At 49.8% G+C, this 15,091-nt stretch overlaps 8 protein-coding genes and 1 non-coding gene across 9 annotated transcripts; 4 read left to right on the forward strand and 5 right to left on the reverse strand.

Annotated features, from left to right (window-relative positions):
- Window positions 1-26: 26 nt before the first annotated feature.
- Window positions 27-1,568, reverse strand: EDB93DRAFT_1112514 (uncharacterized protein). The gene is made up of 5 exons (XM_041448140.1): window positions 1,430-1,568; window positions 1,179-1,376; window positions 1,032-1,134; window positions 535-976; window positions 27-486 (listed from the first exon to the last, which is right to left on the reverse strand). Exons 1-5 carry the CDS (start codon window positions 1,467-1,469, stop codon window positions 235-237), a joined length of 1,035 nt encoding a protein of 344 aa, XP_041313652.1. The 5' UTR covers window positions 1,470-1,568; the 3' UTR covers window positions 27-234.
- A 1,182-nt stretch (window positions 1,569-2,750) lies between these two features.
- Window positions 2,751-6,599, forward strand: EDB93DRAFT_1099343 (uncharacterized protein; the record flags this gene model as incomplete). The annotated part of the gene is made up of 4 exons (XM_041446919.1): window positions 2,751-5,132; window positions 5,186-5,451; window positions 5,507-6,304; window positions 6,356-6,599. 4 exons carry the CDS (start codon window positions 2,751-2,753, stop codon window positions 6,597-6,599), a joined length of 3,690 nt encoding a protein of 1,229 aa, XP_041313653.1.
- EDB93DRAFT_1112532 (Sm-like ribonucleoprotein) lies at window positions 6,475-7,620 on the reverse strand. The gene is made up of 5 exons (XM_041448141.1): window positions 7,400-7,620; window positions 7,231-7,299; window positions 7,050-7,165; window positions 6,545-6,992; window positions 6,475-6,497 (listed from the first exon to the last, which is right to left on the reverse strand). The coding sequence occupies exons 1-4, from the start codon at window positions 7,452-7,454 to the stop codon at window positions 6,822-6,824; spliced, it is 411 nt and encodes a 136-aa protein (XP_041313654.1). The 5' UTR covers window positions 7,455-7,620; the 3' UTR covers window positions 6,475-6,497; window positions 6,545-6,821.
- Window positions 7,599-7,688, forward strand: EDB93DRAFT_t1. The gene has a single exon. It is a non-coding gene; the product is annotated as a tRNA-Ser (tRNA).
- Window positions 7,636-8,984, forward strand: EDB93DRAFT_1112536 (histidine phosphatase superfamily). Its single transcript, XM_041448142.1, has 7 exons — window positions 7,636-7,830; window positions 7,878-7,908; window positions 7,961-8,012; window positions 8,062-8,143; window positions 8,189-8,254; window positions 8,301-8,764; window positions 8,818-8,984. The coding sequence occupies exons 1-7, from the start codon at window positions 7,800-7,802 to the stop codon at window positions 8,896-8,898; spliced, it is 807 nt and encodes a 268-aa protein (XP_041313655.1). The 5' UTR covers window positions 7,636-7,799; the 3' UTR covers window positions 8,899-8,984.
- Window positions 8,985-9,587, reverse strand: EDB93DRAFT_1112539 (NADH2 dehydrogenase). The gene is made up of 2 exons (XM_041448143.1): window positions 9,241-9,587; window positions 8,985-9,187 (listed from the first exon to the last, which is right to left on the reverse strand). Exons 1-2 carry the CDS (start codon window positions 9,561-9,563, stop codon window positions 9,109-9,111), a joined length of 402 nt encoding a protein of 133 aa, XP_041313656.1. The 5' UTR covers window positions 9,564-9,587; the 3' UTR covers window positions 8,985-9,108.
- Window positions 9,588-9,664: 77 nt separating this feature from the next.
- EDB93DRAFT_1237174 (uncharacterized protein) lies at window positions 9,665-10,169 on the forward strand (the record flags this gene model as incomplete). Its single annotated transcript, XM_041451394.1, has 2 exons — window positions 9,665-9,917; window positions 9,976-10,169. 2 exons carry the CDS (start codon window positions 9,665-9,667, stop codon window positions 10,167-10,169), a joined length of 447 nt encoding a protein of 148 aa, XP_041313657.1.
- Window positions 10,170-11,399: 1,230 nt separating this feature from the next.
- EDB93DRAFT_27957 (uncharacterized protein) lies at window positions 11,400-13,202 on the reverse strand. Its single transcript, XM_041455948.1, has 3 exons — window positions 13,144-13,202; window positions 12,975-13,081; window positions 11,400-12,919 (listed from the first exon to the last, which is right to left on the reverse strand). Exons 2-3 carry the CDS (start codon window positions 13,047-13,049, stop codon window positions 11,522-11,524), a joined length of 1,473 nt encoding a protein of 490 aa, XP_041313658.1. The 5' UTR covers window positions 13,050-13,081; window positions 13,144-13,202; the 3' UTR covers window positions 11,400-11,521.
- On the reverse strand, window positions 13,192-14,744 carry EDB93DRAFT_1074225 (pyridoxal phosphate-dependent transferase; the record flags this gene model as incomplete). Its single annotated transcript, XM_041445079.1, has 6 exons — window positions 13,192-13,348; window positions 13,404-13,954; window positions 14,007-14,228; window positions 14,292-14,420; window positions 14,476-14,585; window positions 14,639-14,744. The coding sequence occupies 6 exons, from the start codon at window positions 14,742-14,744 to the stop codon at window positions 13,192-13,194; spliced, it is 1,275 nt and encodes a 424-aa protein (XP_041313659.1).
- Between the last annotated feature and the right edge of the window lie 347 nt (window positions 14,745-15,091).

Below are 15,091 nucleotides of genomic sequence, written 5' to 3' on the forward strand. Positions count from 1 at the left end.
GGGGAAATTTCTGATCACATCAAACATTTGCATCATGGCAAAAATAATATTGCATGAACCTCGAAAAAGACAGATGGAGAGGAACAAAGACAAAAAAAACAGACAAAACGAATCGGAGAAAATGATATGTATACGAGCGGGTGTAATCAGCATCGGTGTCAGTTCCAGTCAGTACACATTAAATCAAACCATCAATCGAGCTATTCTGCAACCTTGGGGGAGCCTATTATACGCCTATGAGAGTGAGGGGAATGCGGTCTCGTCGTCCACATTGATGGCAGATGCACCTGGAACGGAATGACCGTTCGCGCCACCGCGACCGCGTCCCCCACGGCCACGACCCCTTTCGCCACGGCTCCGCTCTCCGCCACCCCTGTCTCCACCACGGCCACCACGGCCGCCACGGCTTGGACGTTCGAAGCGAGCTTCGATCTCGATGAAGACTTTTTCATCTTTCTTGGTGCGAGCCTTTGGGGCAGATTTGGCCTGGTGGAGATGTGTAAGGTACGATTAACAGGTATAGCAAAGAGGTACCTTTCCAGCGAAATACTCCAAATCGTCCTTCTGCAAGGGTGCAGCGCCCTTAAAGATATCATCATCTGCGCCATCATTGGGCTTCCTGACATCCAACTTTGGGACGAGTGCATTTTCCTTCTCGCGCTGTTGTGCGAGGTACTGGTCGAGAGTGAGAGTGTTGTCTTCTTCTTCCTCTCTGTCACCGCGCCTTTCACGCTTTTCGCCTGATTGAGGCTTTTCGGTACCTTCTGCTGCGGAAGGAGCAGCCCAGTCATCTGCAGGAGGAGCGTCTGCAGAGGCAGCCCAGTCGTTTGCAGGGGCGTCAGCTGGAGCAGCCCAGTCATTTAGGCCGCTAGCAGCGTTCTCTACTAAAGCGTCATTTGTAGCGGCTTCCTCCGTTTTGCGTTCTGTCTCTCCATCATCGCCACCCCAAGAGTTGTGGACTTTTTTGTCAGAGTCGCTGGGTGAAAAGGTGAGGATAGGGTGAAGAACAAGGGAGAGGGGGGGGGACTTGCGTTTTACCGGTTTGACTGTGCCTGTCAAATGGACGGCCACGGCCGCCACGATCACCACCACGACCGCGACCTCTTCCACGGCCTTCTTTGCGCTCGCCATCGACTTTTGTTTATGAGATATGGATCTAAAAGAAAGAAAGTACTCACATCGCCTTGGTTTTGGCTCTGGAGCTGGTTGATCATCAGTTGGAGGGGCAGCAGATGGTGCAGCGCCTCCACGCTGGTAGTATCTACCGCCACGAGCTGCAGGGCCTCCGCGTCCACGAGTACGAGTTTGTTGTGATTGTGGAGCTGGTGCTGGTGTGGCAGGCTCTGCTGAAGGGGGAGGAGTAGATGGCCTGTCCTCTGTGAGTATAAGAAAGTAAGCAACAGGATGAAACGATAAAATCAAAACCTGCCGTCCAAGAGTGCAAAAGGGTTTCTTGTGGCCACCGACATGGCCGGTTTTTTAAGGATCTGTCAGAGTGAGGGATGAGATTAGAGTGCTAGTTGTGATGACCCCGTAAACAGGAACTGGGGTCCTTTCAAGCCACTGTACAGTTTATGACACGTGCAACGTATAAAAACCAGTCTGTTTCGAATTCAAAGTGTTACGCTTAAAAAAACACAGGTGAGTTTCATGAAAAGACGAATGGTTCTTCAGCTAACTAAAAAAAAATATCATAGCCTTCAAAAGCATCTCGACGAGTTTTACCCGCCTTTTTTTGGATGGTTGTAGAACTATGACCTTGAGACCGTCATAAATGGGCTGAAGAGTGATTTTTTATGATGGGACTTGGGTGCGGTGCGTTCGTAGTGGAGACTATTCTTGGTCGCCGTTTGGACGATATTCGCAATGTCTCGTTGTACAAGCTTTGATGTCCGTAGTAGTTCAATTAAACTCTCGTAAACAAGCATGTTCAAGAGTCTCTCACGAGTTCTTTCTCTTTCTTCAATGTCATGGCTGCAAGACGAATGGACATATCATCGCTCCTCTGCGACGACGACCACAACAACAACAACAACGACCAGCAACAGTCGTCGTCGTCGTCTTCACCATTAATCTATCAACCTGTTATTCTAGCCCCACATCTTCGTGGTAAACACGCACTACAGGGCCCAACTCATAATTACATACCAGAATTAACTTCGCCCAACATGCCACCAAGAACTATCGATGCCCTACTACACCATCCCTCACCACGTCCAGATTCTTCTCATTCTCATTCTTCAGTAAATGCTCTCTTAAATCCAGTTCGTTCGCCTTTCGTCAGTGTTCCTCTTTTATCACACCCTTTATCTCTTAATCCTACACAGTCAATGTCACATCCTCGAACAAGTCTTGACGCTCTCGTTCATGCTGCATCAGAGGAACGAAGGCGCATAAGCGCAGGTTCATCAACAAGTGAATCAAGTACAAGTCCAGTCAGCTTACCCCCGCCACGCCCTTATCCATTCTACATCACAGACGACTCACCTCGTCCACATAAGAGAATAAAAGAATCTCGCTCTCCAACTCCATCACAACACTCAGCTCCAAACCCAAGTCCAACAACGAACGCTCTCAGCTCAAGTCTCACAGGCCCTGGAATTCCACATTTATCTTCTCCATCCAATGTACCCTTGTCAGGTCCAGGAATAACACCTCCACACTATCAGCCACCTCTACATCGTTCCCCCACAATAGCACGTCATTCCCCTGTCGTTCCTACCCGAATGTCACCTATCGTATATGCCGCAATGCGCTCCGACGTTCCTCGTCTTGGCAGGGCAATATGGGATGAAGAGGAAGTCGACGATATCAGAAGGCGCGAGGAACCCCTCAGGCAGGAGCGCCAGCATGATAGAGAAGACTACGAGCTTCGGCACAGACAAGAGCTCGACCACCGCCAGCTAGACTTCCGCCAACTCGAGATCCGCCAACGTCAGGAACTCGACCTCCGTCAGCGTCATCCAAATGATATCATTCTCAGACAGCGCGAAGAGATCCTTCGGCAACAAGAGCTTGAGCGTTGGCAGGGTGAGAGTCTTCTTCGCGCACAGGAAGAAGCCGCTGCATGGAAAGTAGAAGATATGCGCGGGCGGAGAGACACATTGCATCATTCTCCCCGGGAAGACTCCCAACATCGGGACAGATCCTCACGTCGCCAATCATCTCTACATCGTCCCAAACGCGATACCTCTCTCCATCCTACGCGCGATCCCCTCCTCCACCCAGACGATATGGACCCTCGATATCGCGAACAACTGCTGAGGCAGCGCGATCAGGAACTGTTGCGTCAACAAGAGGAGCAGAGAAGGCAGGAGATAGAACGGGAGTTGCAGCGTCAAGAACTTGAGCGTCGGCAGGGCGAGGAACTTCTTCGACAGCAAGAAGAGGCTGCTGCTCGGCAAGTAGAGGAGATAAGAGTACGTCAGGAGCAACGCCGTCGGGAGGAAATGGCTTTGAGGCAGAAGGAGGCAGAGGCGAGGAGGCGCGAGGAAGAAGAGGCCCAGCTGAAGGCCAAGGCTGAGATCGAACGCATTCGTGCAGAAGCCGAGCAGCGTCAGCGTGAAGAACTCATCCGAAAGCGGCAGGAGGAGGAAATCGAGAAGCGACGTTATCAAGAAGAGCTCGAGAAACGGAGGGTAGAAGAGGAGCTTGAGCGCAGACGACACGAAGAAGAAGCTGAACGCAGACGCCAGGAAGAGGAGATTGAGCGCCGACGCCAGGAAGAGGAGGCTGAGCGCCGACGCCAGGAAGAGGAGGCTGAGCGCCGACGCAAGGAGGAAGATGCCCAGCGACGACGTGTTGCAGAGGCTGAACTACGTCAGCGTGCAGAAGCTGAGCTACGTCAACGTGCAGAAGCTGAGCTACGTCAACGTGCAGAGGCCGAGCGCGCAGAAGCTGTGCGTGCTGAGCTTGAGCATCGCCAACGCGTCGAGCGTGAACAGCGCCGCCGGGATGAAGAGCAGAAACGACAAGAAGAGCTCGAGCGGATGCAGCGCGAGGTCATGTTGCATCGGCAGCGAGAGGAGGCTTTGCTCAAGCAGAGAGAAGAAGCACGCAAGATCCGGGAGGAAGAAGATCGTGCACGCAAGCTGCGTGAACAAGCCGAGAGGAAGGAACGGGAAGACCTTGAACTCAAGCGTCTCGAGGAGCTCGAACTACAGGCTCGGCGAGAAGAGGCTGAACGTAGGCAGAAGGAGGAGACCGAACGCCAGCGTGCAGAGCTCGAACGCAGGCAATTGGAGGAACTTGAACGCCAGCAACGAGAAGCAGCCGAGCGATTACGACTGGCCGAAGAGGCTGAACGCAAGGAACGGGAAGCCCTCGAACGTGAGCAGCGGGAGGAGCTTGACCGCCAACGATTGGCGGAGGAACAGCGTCAACGAGAGGAACAGGAACAGCGTCAACGAGAGGAACAGGAACAGCGCCAACGAGAGGAACTCCAGTGGAAACAGCGTTCAGAAGCTCTGCGACGACAGCAAGAAGAACTCGCGCTTCAACAGCAGCAGGAGCTTGAGCGCCGACAGCAGCTTGAGCAGATGCATTTGGACGAACTCCAGCAGGATGAAGATATCGACACGAGTCCGTATACTGTGGAAGGCGACGACGAACAGCCACAGCCATCTATACCTGCCTCTACATCCGGCTCCCCGGCTATCCAAGCTTCGCCCCCGGCATGCGAGGATAGTGCAGAACGTAACTTGCCTCCAATGTATCGTGGTAAGACAAAGGTACATTCTCCGTCGCTCCCGCCTCCTCAACCAAGTAAGGTGGAGGAGCAGGAGGCGCGCCTTCCTTCTCCCATCCACGCCACTGCATCCTCCGCTACGGAAGGCCCACAATCCCCTTTATACCCGTCTTCCACCCGTGTATCTCCTGTTTGTCCCTTCCACTCTCCCAAACACAAGCCTGAGCCTTCTTCTATGGATGTAGACGAAGAGCTCCTGAGTCTTATCGAGGATCGCCCATCATCACATCACAAAGCTTCGCGTCCAAAACCCAAACCTTCGCCTTCTCCACAACGCCCATCTCCTCCAGATGATGAGCTCATGCCTCCTCCTCCTGCAGCGCCTACCAAAAAGAAGGCTGAGTCAGCAAAATCCGGGAAGAAGAAAGGGATGGCTGCTCCCAAGGTGATATCTTATTTCATTTTGCAGTTTTCAGATGACTCATTTTTGTGTTATAGCCCCCTCCGAAACCCAAGCCTCCACCAAAAGGGCGCGCAAAACCTCCTGCAAAGATAAAAGCCAAGGAACCTACGCCGAAAGATGTTCTTAAGAATAGTCTCTTTGCGAAGCATGCTGCGGCCTCACGGTCACGATCTGCGTCTGTCATGCCTGTCGACACAAAGGAGGAGCCGGAAGACGAGGACAGCGAAAGGGAGGATGATAAGCTGTACTGCGTGTGCAAAACACGATACGATGAAGATCGAGTCATGATTGCATGCGATCGGTGTGTGTTCCTTATTCTATTTTTCAAAAGCAGAGCTAATGGAATTGTGGTGTAGCTGTGACGAATGGTATCATACGCAGTGCGTCAACATGCCCGAGCTTGAGGTCGATCTTGTGGATCAGTTCATCTGCCCGGTGTGCATTCAAAGTGGGTCATCACTCCATGCAAAGATCCAACTTGTTCATTCCTTGGATGCGTTTGCAGCTAACCCTCACTTGCACCTTCAAACAACGTATAAGCGCCGCTGCTTTTTCGGGTTGAAGCATACAGATCCGTTGTCGTCGCATGCGTGCCACAAACCCTCTCGAGGTGCATTTTCCAAGTATTGTTCCGACGAATGCGGCATCAAGTACATGCAGATGCGCATTTCGCAATGGGAGCGTAGCGGTGGCAAACGCGACAAGCTATGGGAAAGCGTCAAGAACGCAGAAAAGCGTGAGGGCGTCGTCGTCTGTGCAGACGTGAAGATGGAGATCGACAGTAAGCCAACACCTACGCCTATTTCTGCACAGAAGCGCAAGGCGGATCGTGAAATTGCATGCTTGAATTTGCGCCTTGAAAATGTAGTGAGGGAGCGGGAGATGATGAAGCGTGAGATGGATATGGTGCTGTGGAGGGAAAAATTGGTGAAACTTGCTTCTGAGCGCGCGGAAAGCGTGGATGAATGTGGGTGGGATCAGAGGCTTTGTTTTGGTGAAGAGGAGTGGGATGATTTTGGTGCAGAGGTGTTGGAGAGCTACGAGGAGAAGGCAAAGGAGGAAGCATCAGATGACGTCATGCAGGTGGATGGTGTCACGACGAGTCATGGGGAATGGTGGTGTACGGGGAAGAAAAAGTGCGAGCGACATGCAGGGTGAGCACTGATTTCATGGATCTTGACGTGACGGATCTGATTGTGATTTAGGTGGCAAAAACTACGCGTTGCCGAGGTTGCTTTCGATAAGGAAACGAAGGAAACGATCCTCTCCACTCTCACCACTCGCGAACGGGAAATAAGGAAAGGAATCGAAGACATTTTATACCCACCAACAACGAATGCCTCTCAGGTGCCGTCCAAGCCCTCACTTCCAGATACGCCACTTAACGGCGCTAGCAAACCTCGGGTTAACGGGGAGGCTGTAGAAAAGGGAAAGAAGAAGAAATCTTAATCCACGCACTGTATTTCTAATACATCTTTTCTTGTTTGTTGTCAGAGTATTTGACGTCCTATATCGCTTTTTCACAGTTCTTGATAATGGTGTTTTTGTTTTTTGTAGCTTTGGCCTTTACCCAGTGATACCGCACATTTATGCTAGATCAACTCAATAAACGAATACGCCCATAGGCGGTATGCATGAGGAATGAATAAACAGTACTAGTACGATAGTCCATCAATAGCCATCGCCCTCACCACCCTCCTTACAGAACCCTTTCTGCTCATATAAGACCTTGGATTTGAAGTCTTCGCGTGCCTTTTTATGTGCGATATCCCTCTTATGATATGGATCAAGAACGGAATAGTCCACTTGTTGTAACGGAACATCATCCTCCTGATCGAGATCCTGCGAAAGGGCATCAACAACGTAAATGCACCTACCGCACGGCGCTCGAATACGTACAATTTCGCCAAGCAACACGACATTCTCTCCGCGTATGAGAAAGAGGCCGTGCCAGTGTTCTGCGAATGCTTTACCATGAAATATTCGCTCGACGGTGTCTTCGAGGACGAGGTTAGCTGAAAAAGCGGGCGAGTTGGGGAAGTCAGCGAACCTATCGTATGCTTGACAAAAACGAACTCACCGAATTGATCATAAGAGCGTAGTACACCGTGTAATTTTCGTCCGTCTCTGAGGACGACCAACATCTTTCCTGGGATGGACGAAAGAGTGCATATTATAATTGGGGGGGTAAAGTGATCATGGAGGCTTCAGGTCGAATGGTTGCCGTGCAGTTGACTGTGTAGACGTACTGTCCACGCAATCTACCAGTGATCCCGATGTCGTGAATGGGATTAAAGAATCCATGAAATGCAGTTAATGCTGCTCCCGAGCAGCGAATAAGTACTTCGAGATGTAAGGAGAGACCAAAAGTTAGAAGTCGAGATTTGGTGTTCTTGATATCCTTGGGGATGGCGAGGTTATTACGTTTACCTTACTAGCGAAATACAAGCTGATATGGCCGAGTCGTTAAGGCGAGTGATTTGAATTCACATCATCACTTGGGCATTGCCCGCGTAGGTTCAAATCCTGCTGTCAGCGAATTTTTTCGATCTTTGACTTTTTGTTTCGGTTCTGTTTCGGTCCAGCTTCGGGGCTAGTATCTATGAAGATGTACTCGCCGAATCAGCTCTCGAGTACACCCGCTAGAATATGATTGAGACGATCTACCTCGCTAGACATGGTCAGTGCATCTCTTGATTGTTCTATCTGGTATTCACCAAGTCTTAGGGTTCAGATTGAACTGGATCAACACTAACTGGTAAGCTGATGAAGATCAGGTCAAATTGCAATTTAACATACAGATACTACAGGAAGAGTCCTACGGGTCTTCCAAGAGATCCTCCCTTGGCCGCTTACGGAGAGGTACCATCGGACCGTTGGCAGGGATCATCAACTCATGCATGATTCTTAGGCTCAAGCACAGGAACTTGCAACCTACTTTCTAGCTATTCCCGAAGAAAAGCGCCCCACCATCATATTATCTTCGCCTTACTGTGAGCATACTACTTTTCGGTCTTCTCGGACTAAGACTACCTTAGATCGGTGTCTGCAAACATCCAAGCCGACCTCCCAAGCTCTTGAAGTACCCATCTATGTCGAACACGGTGGGCAAATCTAAGTAGCAACATACATCAGCTTATAGTCGGTCAGGATTGTCTGAATGGTATTCCCCTGTCGCTCCTGGCACTGGCTTGCACCCTAGGCCATCATCCGCTGCAGTCATGCAAACATACTTCTCAGAGATCGACCCCTCATGGTCCTCAATCTGGTATCCCACACGAAGAGGCGAAGACGTCGAAGTCTTGCATGAGCGCGCCAACGGTGTATTAGATTTGCTCGTTACAGAGATAGAAAAGCGCTTTGGCGTCAAGCATAAGAACATTCTTCTAGTCAGTCATGCTGCGACTGTCATCGTGATGTGTCGGGCGCTGCTAGGACAACCAGATCTCCCTTTAAGAGTTGGTTGTTGCTCAATCTCTGAGTTTTCTCGTAAACCAGACTCTTCGGGTGTATTGGGAGCTTGGGAGGCCAAGGCTTTGGCTTCAGGGAGCCACCTGAAGGAAGGTGCGTCCAGGGACTGGGGCATGGAGGACATCCAGATCGCAAATGGCAAGGTAGGTGTATGCGCAGGTGGAAGTCTGAGTAATACACTGACGAAGCGAATCAGGTTATATCAGACCAAGGTGTTCCCGGGACGCAAGAAGAAGAAGACATTTGTGGGCCCCAGATACAACGCAGTAGTTTGTGATAGTTCTCAAAGAATATGCGGTAGTGTTTCGGAAACCTTTGACAAGTTAGACCAGATAGAAGAATCAGTCGAGTCACGCAGTGGCATGTTTTAAATATGTCTGGATGAATGTCATCAATCTATTTTGCGAAAGCTCCCTCCATGACTAGTAGTGGACCTGGTCCGGCAGTATGATATTGCCCCCGACAAATCCCGAGCTATTGAATGACACTACGAAGATGTCGGGCTCGATGTATTGCCAAAGTACTCCCATTGACCAGGTAGTGGCTTCTCTTCTAGAGGCTCCCAGCTGAAGAATAAAGTCAATAAGCGCAGAAAGATATGCTAAATTTCAAAACGCACGCCTTCCATTCAAGCATATTCTCAGCCAACTTCAGCTCATCTTTAGCAATATCCAGCGACTCCTCGATTTGCCCTTCATCCAGCTGCTTCTCTACACTTGCAATATCTCCATTTGCTCCCTGTACAATGTTGAGTTTGTGTTTGGTGAGTGCCTCGACGCCCTGTCTGTAGACGGAGGTCGGCGGTATTGAAGCAAGGACGTTGAGCGTCGAGTTATAAGTGTTGGAGAGTTCTGGAAGCGGATTTTGGTGGACAGCAAGACCGACGATACCAGTCGTCTTCTTAGTGACTTGTTGCAGCAACGGACGCGTAAATCTGAACATGACGGTTGCTGTTTAGCAAGAGTGTTTGATTCTGTCTGAATTCGGAGTGCAAATCGAGAAGTCATCAAAACTTGAAGTTACAAAATTTCTCCTACACCGTCATGGCCTCATTAGCTCTACACCAAACGCGCTCGTTAATATCTACGTTCAGATCGTCATGGGCGCAGCTGCCACTTGCTGCTTCTCTAGCTGCCAATTTGGAGCTACGGCAAAAGTCATTCAGTTGGGCTTTGCCAGGCTTGCAGTCCCTACTCGAACTGCTCCCTCCCATCGTCCTCGCGGTTCCAAAGAGTAAAATTTCTCATTCGCGAAAGTCAATGCGCAGTGCAAATAAAGGACTTAAAGACAAACGGAGTACGCCCTCAGTTTTATTTATTTGCCTCCTCCCTTCGACTGACTGACTGTCCTGAAGATATCGTCAACTGTCCAGCTTGCGGAGAGCCTAAGCTCGCACATCATACATGCAAAGCATGCTATTCTGCAATAATGAAGCGTTTTAGAATGGAGACTAAGAGGCTGGCAACAGAGACGGCGAAACGCGTGAGCGGAGGGAGCTGGTCGGGGGCAAAGGCCCCGCTCATGATTGAGAGCCCGAAGGATTCGTGATCTCTATTGTATGTCCTCTCCTGACCTTCATGCCCCCATTATCTAATTTACTGGACAGTATTTCGCGCATTCCATGCACTGGAGTGGTTTGTGCTGTGGTCCCAACGCCAGTTGGGTAGATGATATTCACCGTACTTACTCGACGACAAACTCGTAATCATCACCTTCAAGCTGTTCGCTTTCTTCTTTTAAACAGAACATGACCGCGTGGATGTAACTTTTGCGATTTGCTATCGCAGTGCCCATTCAAGAAATGCAATGACTCACTGGTCGCCACTTAGGATGATGCATTGCAGTCCGAGTACAATAGTGGGGATGAAGTTGAGTTTAGTTCTCTTGTCAAAGATAGAAACAGGCCAAAGGGTGTTGAATATGGTCCTGTAGTATCCAGCGCCTTGCCGGCACAAAACGCAGATTATCGAGCCTAGCCTGTATCTTCCGTGACCACTTTTCCCGGCAGTGTACTACCTGACATCTGAGCTCTTCCAAAAGAGCACAGACAGGGTTGACATCAGTATCGGAAGTGAATGACGAAGGGTAGTAAGCGCATGGCTAGCATCACCTGCTGGTTGTATCATACCTAAGGTCCCGAACCACTGTCTTCCACTGGGGCAGCTCAGCATCTCGCCCAGAGGACAGCAATACCGTAGCAAGTCGCTGACGCCAATCGATACGTTTACTACTAACGCCTCTTATATCCCTTCCCCACGACTCTTATTCCAAGTCCCTCTTGTGTAATAAGAAGCGTTGGCACTGATTATCAGTCGATGTGCTCTTCATCTAACCGAGTAATCCGACCCCTCAAGTTGGAAGCTAAATTTGTGCACTTGAAGCTGACCACGGCGGAAATATGATCAGCGAAGAATCCGGATGAAAGTTATGACCCTCATTTCGCTGCAGAGTAGGGTTGCGAGAATTTTAATCCGTTGTGTATGTGTTTCTTCTTTTGCTTCGATTCGAGGCTCCCGGTCATCGGCGTGAGTGATGCTCCAAATCGTCTTTGCGGGTGCCGAAAACCAGGTTGCCTATCATTAACAGACAGCTCCTTCGAGATCACGCTCAAGGGCGTCGTCGACATCGAGTATATATGAACATGATGTTACATTGAAAACTATTGTAATGTGGTCATTAATGTCAAGACATGGCCATACTATCTATCCAAGTATGGAATGCGAAATCAAGAAGGCATTTCAAGACGAGGGTCATGCTAGGTCACTAGTCAAGAGCCATGATGTAGAAAAGAAATACAATATCTAGAAGAAATGTTCGCCCATAGGAAAGCTGGAATATTGACTTGCAATGCATCTATCCTCAAAATACAATGGAATAAAAAATAAATTGACGATTCCCTTTCATGGTCGTTTGAGCGATGCGAAACTTGAGAACGCTGCGAGAGAAAAACGGCGAGTAGGAACCCTCGAAACAATGGACCCCGAAAGTCCCCTCGTGTCCGCGGGTAGCGCTGTACGGGGTACCTCAACGACACCCTCAGCGATCGCTGAGGCACGCTCTCTAACGAGGACATAATGCGGAGAGAGCATGGGTATAGACCTCCTGCGTTGTTCAGGACTTTGTGGTGAGATAGGCGGAGAAAGACGCGTGTCGTATGACGGAGGACATGCGGAAATGACTACAATGCTCTCATCATCGCTTCCTGTGTGAGTGGTGACATCAAAAGCGCTGGCTTCGATGACGGCATTCCATCTACTTCTTTTGTCGCGCGTCACGAAGCGTTTGACGCGTCCGCCGATTTTTTTGGCCTTCTGCATGAACGTTTTTGACTTTATTGCAGGGGGTGCATGTGTATTCGCCACTTTCTGATTTAAGCCAGGCGGAGGCTGGCTCGTGCGTTCGGTGTGCTCCGCACTAGAGCCTGTGTCATCATATGCAGAAGGAGTCTCTGGCATGCTCTCTCGTATATTCGTCTGGACTGTGACACCTTCGCGCCATCGCTCAAAACTATCAATGGTAGATGGAAAGGCCGAAGTCGAGGTCGGTGCCAACGCCAGGCGTGCTGTAGTTGGTGAATAGGCTGAAGACATACAATTGAGAGAAGACGGTGCGGAAGGAGACGAAATCGGAGTACTGTTGAGGGATGTGGACATGCTTGGTAAGAGTGTGGCGGGAAAGGAGGAAGTGGGGGATGCGACACTCGAGGTGAGAGGGCTACTTGGAGGGCTCAGGGAAGGAATTGGACCGAAGAGAGCATTGCGGAATATACGGTCTGTCTCTGTATTTCCACCGAGATCGCTGAGCCAGTTGGATCCAGTAGAGACCCATAGATTATCTGGTAGTGTGGGCGGTTTGCCCATCATCAGCGTCATGGTGGCCTGAGGTTTAATTATACGAGATATTTTTGAAGGAGACGTATTTATGGTGGCAATGTCGCGATTATCATGTGCCTCGGGGGTAACGGGCATTGTTGCGAAATTGCTAGGAGATGTTATGTTGTTTGGATCGGATGAGAAGTGACTCGAAGATGGAGTATGGTCAAGACCAGGCGTAGATGGCATACTAGAGCTTGCGAGCTCATCTGGCATAAATTTCTTGCCGATGTACGAGGCTGGCAGGGGGGGAAGTAAAAAATCTGTGCCGAACGGGCAATACGCTAATGGTGGCATAAACTCCGGTGTTGGCACAATGACGCTAAGGGGACGGTCACACGCTGTACTCGTCGTGGGCATTTCAGGGGTCTCTTGCCTGGGCGAGGCAGTGATGACCTGGTCAGCGTTGTGTATAATGATCTGACCCTACTTAGAACTTCAATCAAACGGAAATTACTTTCGGATTATAAGAATCACGTACCAAGGAGGGAGTGGTAGACGAGGAGATGGCTTTGTCTAGCCAAGCACCTGGTATGAGTTTTGTAGGACTGGACATGAGAGTCAAACACAGAAAGAGTTAAACCGCACCTCGAGAAAAATATATAATTCAATTGGAATTCAATTGCCCTCGGACTTAGCACGGGACGTACGAAGAGGATCAACACAACCCAAAAAGGAAAATCTATTTCTCGGCAGTTCTACAAGTCACCTCTAACAGCTGCATCCACACTCTTAGCGAAGTACTCGATGTTCCTACCATTCAATCCTGCCATCGAAATACGTCCGTCCATAGTCATATAAATGTGCGCCTTCTCCGCAAGGACCTTGCATTGCTCCTTATTAAGTCCGGTGAAGCTGAAAATGAAAACCAGTCTGTAACAGCAAGGGTAATATATAGTAGTACACTAACCTGAACATGCCAATCTGGCTCTTTACGTGGCTCCACTCCCCAGGTGTACGGAAATCATTGCTCAACAGCTGGTACAAGCGTTCACGCATGTTGATAATGCGGTCCGCCATTCCCTTGACTTCGCCCTCCCATTCTTGGTAAAGTTCAGGGTCCGACAAAATCGTGTTGGCAATGTGGGCACCATGCAGGGGAGGGTTCGAGTACATCGGGCGCACAATAATCTTTAATTGACTGTCCACCCGCTTCCTCTCCTCTTCACTGGCGGTCGTAAGAGAGAACGCACCAACACGCTCTCCATACAAACCCATGTTCTTTGCGAACGATTGTGAGAGAGCAATCTGGTGACCTTGCGAGACAAAGTATCGCACAGCAAATGCGTCGCGATCAGTCGAGCCCGAAGCGAAGCCCTGGTATGCCATGTCGAAAAAGGGAAAATGTTTCTTCTCGGCAATTATGTCCGAAATATCTTTCCACTGCGACTGAGTGGGGTCAACTCCTGTAGGGTTGTGTGCGCAAGCATGCAGCAACACGATGGAACCTTCTGGAGCATTCTGAAAACGATGTCAACATGTATACTACATTATATGAATTGGGTTGTCATACTTGCAAGTCCTCCTTCAATCCCTCAAAGTCCAGACCGACAGTTTTCTTATCGAAGTACCTGTAATATTTAACCTCCAGGCCAGAATCCTTGAAAAGAGGTATGTGGTTGCCCCATGTGGGCGTAGGAACGTAAATAGTTTTGGAGTGCGGGTAGTGTCTTGCCAAGAAAGTGCCACCGATTCTGAGAGCACCAGTTCCAGAGATAGACTGAGTCACAGCAATCTGAGAAGTTGCGATGTTAGAAATCATGAGCATACTTCCGGGATTCAACCACAGCTCGCTCACCGCATTTTGGTTCCGTGGGACGCTATCAGCGCCATACGCTAATTTAGCTGCGTTGCTCGTGAATCCAGGCAACCCGGTAATTGGGAGGTACTCCTTGTCGAGCTTAGCAGCAGAAATCCTCTCTTCAGCCTTCCGGAGAATACATTATTAGCGTCTGCAGAGAAAATGTACTGTTATCCCGTACCTTCTTGACTGCGTTCAAAACGTACGGCTTGCCGTCTTCATCTCTGTATGCACCGACGCCAAGGTTAATTCTGCGGGAGTCCTTGTCGGCTTTGAATGCCTCAGTGATACCTGTACGAACGGATCAATCAATATTGTCAGTTTTCAGGCAACCCAGTTATTACCAAGGATCGGGTCTGGAGGGCCGGCTGGAACAGCTGACCAAGTCGAAAGAGGTGCAGCACTACGCAAAATGGCAGGCGCACGACGGACAGCGTTAATGGCCAGCATTAGTCCAAGGTTGAAATTAAACCAGAGAGAGAGTTAAAGAAAGAGGATTTGAGCGGTTGTCGAAGGAAAGTAAACTTTTATGGTGATGATAGCGAGGTCGGTCAGCTTTGCCGATTTCGGCGGTAGAGCGCCGATTAGAACGTGGGTTCAACCTGAAACCACCCACGCTAGGCTCATACACCAGTGCTGTTGATCATTTGGAGCCTCTAGCAACACCGGAATGAAGAGTAATGCGCATTAGTAGGTCGTATAAGAGCCCGTCAGCATCAGTCAAATTCTCGCCGTCTAGACTACTGCCGGGGCCCATTGGCAATAACAATTTGAAACCTAACCTCATGATAGGGTTA

This window comes from Suillus bovinus (assembly GCF_016758785.1).
Source record: "Suillus bovinus strain UH-Sbo-P2 chromosome Unknown EDB93scaffold_1, whole genome shotgun sequence".
Lineage (NCBI taxonomy): Eukaryota > Fungi > Basidiomycota > Agaricomycetes > Boletales > Suillaceae > Suillus > Suillus bovinus.

Coding starts and splice junctions, on each gene's coding strand:
- EDB93DRAFT_1112514 (XM_041448140.1), bottom strand. CDS start 1,469: ATGTCGGTGGCCACAAGAAACCCTTTTGCACTCTTGGACG. Junction 977..1,031: donor CACAGTCAAACCGGTAAAAC/GCAAGTCCCCCC, acceptor CTTTTCACCCAG/CGACTCTGACAAAAAAGTCC. Junction 487..534: donor TGGAGTATTTCGCTGGAAAG/GTACCTCTTTGC, acceptor CATCTCCACCAG/GCCAAATCTGCCCCAAAGGC.
- EDB93DRAFT_1112532 (XM_041448141.1), bottom strand. CDS start 7,454: ATGGATTCTTTAATCCCATTCACGACATCGGGATCACTGGTAGATTGC. Junction 7,166..7,230: donor ACGCTCTTATGATCAATTCG/GTGAGTTCGTTT, acceptor CCGCTTTTTCAG/CTAACCTCGTCCTCGAAGAC. Junction 6,993..7,049: donor TCGTGTTGCTTGGCGAAATT/GTACGTATTCGA, acceptor GCCCTTTCGCAG/GATCTCGATCAGGAGGATGA.
- EDB93DRAFT_1112536 (XM_041448142.1), top strand. CDS start 7,800: ATGATTGAGACGATCTACCTCGCTAGACATG. Junction 8,013..8,061: donor CCTTGGCCGCTTACGGAGAG/GTACCATCGGAC, acceptor CATGATTCTTAG/GCTCAAGCACAGGAACTTGC. Junction 8,765..8,817: donor TCCAGATCGCAAATGGCAAG/GTAGGTGTATGC, acceptor GAAGCGAATCAG/GTTATATCAGACCAAGGTGT.
- EDB93DRAFT_1112539 (XM_041448143.1), bottom strand. CDS start 9,563: ATGTTCAGATTTACGCGTCCGTTGCTGCAACAAGTCACTAAGAAGACG. Junction 9,188..9,240: donor AATATGCTTGAATGGAAGGC/GTGCGTTTTGAA, acceptor TTTATTCTTCAG/CTGGGAGCCTCTAGAAGAGA.
- EDB93DRAFT_27957 (XM_041455948.1), bottom strand. CDS start 13,049: ATGTCCAGTCCTACAAAACTCATACCAGGTGCTTGGCTAGACAAAGCC. Junction 12,920..12,974: donor CGTCTACCACTCCCTCCTTG/GTACGTGATTCT, acceptor AGTTCTAAGTAG/GGTCAGATCATTATACACAA.